This window comes from Copadichromis virginalis, linkage group LG17, assembly GCF_057382275.1.
Source record: "Copadichromis virginalis isolate Kocher_CV1m ecotype Utaka linkage group LG17, C_Virginalis_male_GT1.1, whole genome shotgun sequence".
NCBI lineage: Eukaryota > Metazoa > Chordata > Actinopteri > Cichliformes > Cichlidae > Copadichromis > Copadichromis virginalis.
In genome coordinates, this window is record NC_140634.1 from 5,528,187 (window position 1) to 5,537,726 (window position 9,540).

At 39.6% G+C, this 9,540-nt stretch overlaps 1 protein-coding gene across 1 annotated transcript; it reads right to left on the reverse strand.

Annotated features, from left to right (window-relative positions):
• Positions 1 to 241: 241 nt before the first annotated feature.
• Positions 242 to 6,267, reverse strand: ttc22 (tetratricopeptide repeat domain 22). Its single transcript, XM_085437330.1, has 8 exons — positions 5,880 to 6,267; positions 4,088 to 4,388; positions 3,705 to 3,760; positions 3,517 to 3,632; positions 2,664 to 2,782; positions 1,783 to 1,944; positions 1,505 to 1,657; positions 242 to 1,422 (listed from the first exon to the last, which is right to left on the reverse strand). Exons 1-8 carry the CDS (start codon positions 6,149 to 6,151, stop codon positions 883 to 885), a joined length of 1,719 nt encoding a protein of 572 aa, XP_085293456.1. The 5' UTR covers positions 6,152 to 6,267; the 3' UTR covers positions 242 to 882.
• Between the last annotated feature and the right edge of the window lie 3,273 nt (positions 6,268 to 9,540).

Here is a 9,540-nt window from a genome sequence, read left to right on the forward strand (position 1 = left end):
AAAAAAACTTTGGCAAAAATAATCTTTCCAATAATCTTCTTTCCAGACTCTTACTTTCATTTTATTTTCACTTTCTACTGTACTTTCCGGTAAGTATTTTTAAGTACAGAAGATTACACCCCTAATTTAGAAATGTACCTTTCAAATATTGGGGAAAGAAAACCCTTAAACCAGCTGTACTTTCCTTAACGGTAACTAAGGCTTGCGTATATGTTAGTATAAAAAATACAGAGTCCCAACATACATTTCTGTGTGATTTTATCCTTCAAATTGCAGCAGGATGAAGCAACAGGTTTGCTTTGTATATGTCATCATAACTTATTCATTTAACTACAAATTAATAGACATGTATTTAAATTAAGGAAAATATCAACAATCACTGTGTCAACTAAATGCTTGTACCCCCTCAAACCTGTGAGATTCCACATCTGCAAGAGTTGGTGTATTAAGTGTTCCAAAAGTAATTATTTTATTAAATGCAATTTTAAATGTCCTATAAACACTTACATCACACTTCTCAAAGGCTCACAATACATTGTTGCCAACTCTGTTTTTGGTTCAACAATCTTATGGTATATACCCCCATCTGCAGGTCATTAGTGGTAAAACATCTACTATGTGAGAGGTAGTGGGACAGTGTGTGGGTTTTGCAATAGCAGTAAGACTGCTTAAGATGTAAAACTACTCAGTTTGCAAAGCACTCTAAAAAATATGATACCTTACAGCTATTATCTTACAAAAAACAGAACGATAGATTAATCACAGTTTGGAGAAAACATCCTGTAAATGCTGTATAGGCAGCACTTAGTAAGAGCTGTTTATTTAAATACATGAAATGATGTTAAGTCATTCTTTAATAACTGTTCAAGCCATATCTTTGCATCATTTTAATGAGACCGACCTAAGGACCAGTGATCTCTTTTTAGCCAGCTGTTCAGGCACCACTGTATCCAGCAGCCTCCTCACTAGGTCCAGGCGTCCTGTCTTGATCAGAACCCTCGATAACTCTGTAACCTCTGCCGTGTGTGTCGTATAAAGGTACCTCAGCTCAGCCTTCACTATGTCCTGAGAGTACAGCTCCTCTGCCTTGAGCACCCACATTTCCAGCTGAGTGATGACAATGCCAGGGTCAGGGTGTCCCTGCATGAACAGAGTCAGGAGAGCCTGTAAGAGGCAGCGCAGGGCTGTGGTGTCTCTGCTCCCTTGTTTCTCTAACTCCAGAGCTTTTTTGAAGCAGTCTACGGCGTTCTGCTCCTCGCCTTTCACGAGGAGGCAGCGTCCTCTGAGCACATGAAGTTCCGGTAAGCAGTCTCCCAGCTCAAACTTCAGAGCGTGAGACAAACTCACCAGGGCACTATTTATTGCACTCTCATCCACCAAAAGGCTCTCCTGGAGTGCATCTACACCCATGTAGTAGTATACCTGAAATGAAAAAGATCAACTTGAAAGCCTTGTTGGGACATGAAACACAGAATTTGACCAGCTTTGCACGTTATGCTTTTACCTGTGCCATCTCCAAATGTGTTCGAAGACAGGGGCGTACACCGAGTACTTTGTCTAAGTCTTTTCTAGCTTCAATTAGCTTCTGTCGGTCTGGGATTCCACCATCACCAAGCTTTGCCTTCTCGAGGTCCCCCATGTACAGGATTATATTGATCTACACAGAGAACATGTTGTCCAAATATGTAAACTTTTTACATGTACTAGCCACTTTAAACTAATACAGCTATTCTGGCCTTAAAAGGAGCTGTCATAGCAACTGACTTGATTAGTCGTAGCTACCTTGGCACGGGTGCAGTGAGCCTGCCAGTTGAGTTCTGGATCTGGCAGCACATTTAGGGCCATATTGCAGATCCCTGTAGCCATTTCATGTTTACCCAGCAGAGAGAAGACTCTGGCCAGAAGGTTCAGGATAAATGCATCGTCACTGGCCATATTTATGGCCTGGAAACACAGACAGAGCTGTTATTATCTCATCTTAAAAGGGAACAGTGCAGCAGTATTTCTTAAACCCATCCATCCATTCGCTTATCCTTTTCAGGGTCTGGAGCCTATCCCAGCTGTCATAGGGTGAGAGGCGGGGTACACCCTGGACAGGTCGCCAGTCTGTCGCTCATTGTTAAACCAAATGAGCAATTAGTAAGTGAGTGAGTTAATGACTTGTTCAGCAGTTTTTAGCTGAAAAAAACCTTCTGTTGTCCTAGTTAGATACATATTTTTCAATCTTTTGAACTGAAAAGTCTCAAATAAAAAGCATTTCACTCACTGGCCCTCATTTTAGGTTTGACAGCATTTTAGCAGATAAAGGTGAATGGCTTAAACATGAATTGAGCTGAAGTTTGGGGAAGGCCTCGGAGAGGACTGGCAGCGGCTCCCGGGCCTGGAAGATCACCGTGTACTAAATAGAAGTGAAGAAGTGAAAGAATTGAAAAGGGGAGCGAGGGAGGGGCACAAAAACGAACAGCTTGTAGAACTGGGGGAACATATATAGGTAAGAACCTGAAGGAGCGTGTTCGGAGGCGAGGCCCCACTCCTGAAATTCAGATACTTTATCGCTAACAAAAGTCAGATGACAGGCTGATTGCAGAGGTTTAGTCCTAACAGTTTGAGGGAAAGTAATTGTTTTTTTCCCAGCTTGGTGAGAGGTGCATGAGTTAACTCACAGTTCCATAACAGGACAGAGGATCCGAAGCCGAGAAACCGCAGTCGTGTATGGACATGGGCACAGGGGAAAACTCCTTCTTCCTTTCTAACATGATGCCGACATAACACCAAGCTAGAGCTGATGGGAGAGACGAGAAGATTTGGTTTTTCAGCTTTTATTTTTTGTAAATAGCATGTACTTGAGGAAATAGACAAACGAACTGGCCTGTAGTTTTAACAAAATGATTTCAGCAACAAAAACTAGTAGCTCATTGATATGGATAATACACCTTCACCGACTTGCAATCAATAATAATAATGATAATATGATAATGATAATAATCATAATAATCATAATGAGACTGTTGGGACTATGTTGAATGTTTTTCTCTTGATAATAATCTTTCCCTTGTGCAATGATTGACTTTGACTTTCCAAATTGTTTGGGAATGACCTCTTCAGACTGACGCGTAGACAGAATTGGTTGTGTAAGATCATTGTGGACGTTCTTTTAGAAATATATAATGTCATGATCTAATATGTTGTGTGTTGTAGTTTTAATCTGAGACCTTTAAGGACCACATGCGGAACAGATTTGTATTTCTTTTTTCTCTCTGACTCCATGACTGAAAGCATTTATCATGACTGTATTGATCTGTCTTTAGTTAGTTTGTATAATCAGATTTTAAATACAAACACCTTTTTGCAAAATTTTGCACAAACTAATACATTTATAATCAATCTCTGATTATTAGAGTCTGGTGTGGCCAGTCTTCATGAACACCTTTAATTTTGATTTTTTTTGCTGTACTGAAACTTGAACATCTGTAAGAACTGTGGATTAATTTCAATACAATACTGTCACATGTTTACCTTTGTGCTGTGTTTTCTCAGATTCCAGTGTTTCTTTCAGAAACTGGAGTCCTTTATTGTAGTGCGAAAGTCTGGAGTACTCAGAATCCTCTTTGGTCTTTACTATGTTGTCCAGCCTGCAGACAGAAAATAACTTGAATATTTTCACACTGTGTGGTGATAGTAATCTAAATCATATCACCCTGTACCTTATGTAGATTGTTGCCATTTTAAAATACCAGCTTCGTTTTTCCTCTATCGGTATCTGAAAAACAGCACCACAAGTTAAGTAATACCCCACTTAAATGCTCCCTACAACATGAAACAGTGATTTGAAAGCTCTTATCTGCTACTAAATTTGTGATTTTAGACTACAACAAAGTAAAATGGCCTCATTGTCTTCCTGTGTGTAATCTTTTGAGCATTGTCATATTCCTTCAGTTAATTCCAGTAGAAAAGCTAGAATGATGTGAATGCTCACCATCTAACCAGTCATTATATCAGTGCTCCGCTTTGTCTTTACACTCTGCAATGTGATTCTTGGCAGTTAACCATGTGTTGTCTCTTTATTTAAAGTATTCATATCTCTCACCAGGTCACCCCCATAATGCAGGGCTCTGTTGTAAAAAGACAATGCAGTGTTCAGTCGCTCTCTCAAGTCGTCGTCGCTGTCCAGCTCTATATCGTACGGAAAGACGTAGGCCTGCTCGACCAGGCAGCGTGCAGCCATAATCCTGATCTCATCCTGAGACGCCTCACCGCCGTCTAAGCCCATGAGGTTGGACACTTTGTCCACACACTCCCCTGCATCCAGTTCTCGTCCCAGCTTGTCGTACACGTAGCCCAGGTTTGCCCAGGCATTCAGATTCCCAGGGTCCTCTTTGCAAATGCCCCTGAAAGGCCAGAACACACAGACAGTGGGGCTTAGAATCAGGTCCAGATTAACATAAAGAGCTATCAGATCCAGGAGGCACTTAAAGACATTTCACACAGCATCTAACTAAAAAAATAAGAAATGGCAGCTGTGAGTGAAGTTGGAATTTTAACTATAGAATTACCAGCTACTGCAGTTATGACTATGTTGCAATGGGATAATTATCTTTTCTTCATTTTCTTGTTTCTTGTACTGTGCAGTAAGAACTGATAATTGTATATAGTGACATATTAAAAAAGGAATACTTGTGGATAGTTATAGTTGAAAAATTAAAGTTCAATGTATAAAGATGTATGTATTCATATATTTATTTATATGTGTTCACACTGTATAATCAAAACAGACATGTATGATGAACTAGCTAGGGGTAGGAATTAATAAGCATTTGCTTCCTCCCACTCTGTTTTGAACTGGGAGTGGTCAGCATTTTTTTTCTCCATGTGAATAGGATGGCTTTCAATGATTTCACCTTTATTAGTTGTTTTTTTTGTCCATTATTGTTACTTATATGTTCAAAATATAGATCTGATTGATTCATTACGATAGGGGTGGACACAGACACCTGGCCAGGTAAAACTACCTGGCCAATTGCTGTGCCAGTTGAATGACACCTCCTGTTTAGTCTTTAAGTGAAATTTTACATAGCTTACATGAACAAAGTTCTCATACTTGCAAAGATATTTAATCTAAACTAATTTTTAGATTACTACTCAAACTAAGTACTCAAAGGACTAAGTGGTCTGTCCTTCACCCAACTGATGATGGATGGTTGGATGGATGGATGGATGGATGGATGGATGGATGGATGGATGGATGGATGGAAGGATGGATGGATGGATGGATGGAAGGATGGATGGATGGATGGATGGATGGATGGATGGATGTATTGACAGAAACTGACATTTCTGTCACCTGCAGCTGTGAATAGTGCTGTCAGCCAAATGCTAACGTGTTAATATGACAAATGAGTATTTCTGATTTTCATTATTTACCAATTCTTCTTAAAGATACTTTTGACTTGTCTCTTGTCACAAAGGGTTATAGCAGCTAATACCACATAGTTTTGTATTTCTGGCTGGCATTAAACCAGTCTTCTGTTGCTTGCAGAAAAATGGGTTCAACTTGCAGCACCATAAATGTGTCGCTGAATCATACGATAATAAAAGTGTCAATAAATAGTAAAAATTGGACAATCGAGCGCCATTTTAATGTCTAAAGTCTGCAGAGAGCTAAGTTACTTGAATTAAAATAAAAATGTGTATGATGTTTTTTACACATATAAACCTTCTTCACAACCTTCACAAGGCAGCAAAAACAAAAGAAAGAAAAGAAAATGCCGTCAAGATCTCTGAAGAAATCATGTATTCACTGTGTATTTAATATCCTTCCTCTGACTCAGTGAATTTTCTGCATATTCTTCCTTAAAAAAAAGATGGCAGTGAATATTCACCTGAATATTTCCTCAGCAGTGTCCAGCTGTTCCAGGTTAAAAGCCAGCAGGCCCAACAGATTTCGCACAGCATATTGCAAATATCCAACTTCTGCTTCTAGCTCAGCTCGCAGGCTTTCCTGTCTTAAATAAGTGTCCCGATGTCTCAGCTTCACTGGCCCAGTAGGATCACAGTTAAGATTTAGATCCAGGTGGAAGTGACCAGGGATGTAGTCCATGTCCTCCATGAGAGTCTCAATGTCCTCTGTGTTTTCCCTTTCTGTGGCCTCCATCTTCTCTTCTTTAAGAAACGCTAAAAATGCTAAAAAATAATCTTAACCAGGGTAATGGTTAAGGTAGCAGAAGATCGTACCTAAGAACACACCTTGTCCTCTTTAGTCGACTTTCACATAAGTCACTCTTGTGCTCCAGGTTTGGACAGGTTGAACAGGTTGGGCTTGGGAGTGACTGGGAGTGGAAAAGAATGATAACTGAAGATAGTGTGAAGCTGTTGAAAAAATATGTTTGCCCACCTTTTTATTCTTATTGCACAATCAGAATTCTTGAATACATGAAATCATCTATATTCATGTTTATTGTCTGGAAATAAAACTGCCACACTTCTGTTCAGCCATGTTTCTTTGCCTAATTTGTATGTGCGAGCGTGCGTCTCTCTGTGTGTGTGTGTGTGTGTGTGTGTGTGTGTGTGTGTGTGTGTGTGTGTGTGTGTGTGTGTGTGTGTGTGTGTGTAGGTGGGTGGGTGGGTGGGTGGTAGGGTGTATTAAAAGTCCCTCGTGACAGGATGATTTAATTTCTGACTGAGTTTTGTAAAATTATCTTTGTGTCTTTGTTTTGAGAGATATTTGAGATTCTTTAGCCTTCCCTCTAAGCCTGTTTTATCACACACAAGAATGCAAACCATCACACTCAGAGTGACTGAGGAAACAGTCAAACCCAATCTGTGTTCTTAATCATTATTTGGGTAGTAAGTATGATTTGAAAATGGTATTTTTTTCAAGGCATAACAAAAAATGGTCAGTTATAAAAACAAAAAAGAAAGCGTGTGTATTGGAGATATGCAAATACCTTCAACAGTTCAACAAAAGCAGTGAATCCCTGTAAATCCTCACCTTATCATTCTGTCTTTGAAAATCAGATAAAGATGAGGTGAGCACTTTCTGTTACTGCGTGCTCCTGCGAACAAAACCAAACTCTTCCACTAGAGGGTAAACTTGCATTGTGATAAACCAGCCTGATGGTGCAACAAAGGGAGCACGCTCGTTCAGTGTTACAAGACTTTACTGACACTGAGTGCAACATCACTTTTATCAGAGGAAAAAATCTATCAGATAACGTAGCTAAAGGCAAAGCTCCAAGCTTGAAACAGCATAGGAATGGGTGTCATAGTCTCAGGATTATGTGCTGTGTCTAAAACTTGAATCTTTAGTTAACAAATGTGAGTTTTGGATTTGTGTTTAGGTTTTTCTGTATTTGAATTTAATTTTTTTTTTCATATTTTATAATACTGAGGCTCATTTTTATTACACGAGTTCTAGCTACAGTTTTTTTTTCATACCTTGTGTCAATTTTACTTCCTTCTTTGCGTTTGTCTTGATTATTTTCACCATGTTTCCTAGTTACCCTGTTTCCCATTTCCAGTCAACCCTCAGTGTGTAACTAGTGCATGCTTTTTGTTGTGTTACGTTCCTGTTGTGCCTCCCTGTAGTCTTTGTGAGCTCTACTGTTTGTTTAACCCTTTATACTCTGTTTTGTTGCATCTCTGGTTTTTGTGAAAGTAAATTCCAGTAGTAACAAATCAATATTTAACATGAACAATAAAAATTTAAGACACCCAGGAGGAGCTAAAGTTAAATAAACTTTATGAGTTTATGAGTATTTTTTACCATAAACTAAGTTAAGTTTGATAGGATAGCTTTCCAAATTAAGTTTTGAAGGTTTCCCTGCAGATCAGGGGTCACATTTGTGGAAAATGTACTGTACATGTCTGGTGTTGTAATGGTATTTCACCACTCCTCGTAGTGGCCAGTGTTACTGCAAAATAAGCAAACTAACATTAAAATCCTTTGCTGTGGTTCTGAATTGCAGCACTTTTGAAAAACAAAGAGGGAGCGTTTACACAAAGGTCAGCGAGCAAACTATCCGCAGTCCTAAACATGCAGATTTTAGTTTGACTGGAAACTTGAGCGCTTGAGGCGAACCCACGCAAATAAAGAGAGAACATTCAAACCCACATGCAAAGGCCTCAGTCAGGTTTGCACAGTGCTGATGCCTCTGAACGACCGATCAGAAAGTGTTGTATAACATGCATTTGGTACTGTAGATCTCCCTCAGTGGGCAGCCCTTTTTTCCATTTGTACCACGTGGGTGTGCAGAAATCAGAATTTTCTGCTCTCAACAACCGTTGCCATGGTGGTCATCATGGATACCAGGCTGATAGCATGGCAACATAATGATTACAGATGCCTGTTTGTATGACTGTACGCCCCAAAGAAGCAAATTTAAAGGCATTTCTGTCGTAAGTGACCACATGCTAGTGATACATTTTGAATTCTCATCTAACAAACACAAAGAGGTTTATAATAGTGACCTGACCCCCCAGAACACCCATCTGGCTTTTGTTGTTTACTCCCACCTAAATTGAGATTATAATAGATGTTTCAAATGCAACATGTTTTGCTTGTAGACTAACACCCTGTTAACCTCCTTAATTGTTTTGATGTCAGTCTTAACCTCATGCACAGACAGTGTATTATGACTGACATATCAACCCGTTCTCACTCCCAAAGCGTAACATTTTACGCTAGGTGACAAATCGTCACCATATTACGTTTTCGGCTACCCACCACGTTCCTAAATGACGACCTCGGAAAAAGAGGAAATATGAGAACCGTCTGGACTGAACCTACACATGTTCGCTCTTTTTCTTCAAATCGCTTAGAAACACGCTATTTAACATCATTAAAGTCCTGGTTAAGGTCAGGAATAAGGTTATGGTCAAACCAACACTCAGCCTGACAAACAGCATCACATTTTTGCACAAATATAGCATTTTTTGTGAAAGCTGCACCTGTGTACATTTCATTAAGGGTCTTTAAATTCATTTCTGCAGTCGAGTTAGGATGCTTGGAGCCTCCAATGAGATGTGAGACTGAATACACAGGAAAGTGTCATTAAACCAGAGATCTCTCCAAGCTGCTCTCTCCTCAGCTTTTGTTAAACCATTACAATCAGTGCAAAATACTGGTTCTAGAATCAACGTAGCTTAAATAATGAAAAGTAGACATAGTCTTATATCCAAGCTTAATCTTCATGCCATTTCAGAAAGAATGAGACAGCCTTAATCCAGCTATTAACCCATTTTTATTTGCTACAAATTTAGCCCCCCCTACCTTTCCTAAGTAGAGTCTTCCATTTTGTCCGTCTGAGACAGACATGCACAATCACTAGCTGCTAATATTTGGAAACCCCTGCCTTTGCATCTCACTTCATTGCTGTCCACTACAACTGTATTTCCACTCACAGTCAGCTTCATCCTGGCAGCCCGAGCAAGTGTTCACAGTGAAAAGCATCTCTTCAGCTCTCCAGAGGCCCTTCCTGACTGCAGATTATGCCACTGAATGTGTCTTTGTGGTGTCTCTGGTTGTGACAGACATTTGTAATA

Bases quoted from the DNA above. Each gene is read 5' to 3' on its own strand.
- ttc22 (XM_085437330.1), bottom strand. From the start codon at position 6,151: ATGGAGGCCACAGAAAGGGAAAACACAGAGGACATTGAGACTCTCATG. The intron at 3,761-4,087 runs GTGAGAGATATG...GCTGTTTTTCAG, and splicing joins TGCATTATGGGGGTGACCTG to ATACCGATAGAGGAAAAACG. The intron at 2,783-3,516 runs GTAAACATGTGA...CTCTCCCATCAG, and splicing joins TGAGAAAACACAGCACAAAG to CTCTAGCTTGGTGTTATGTC.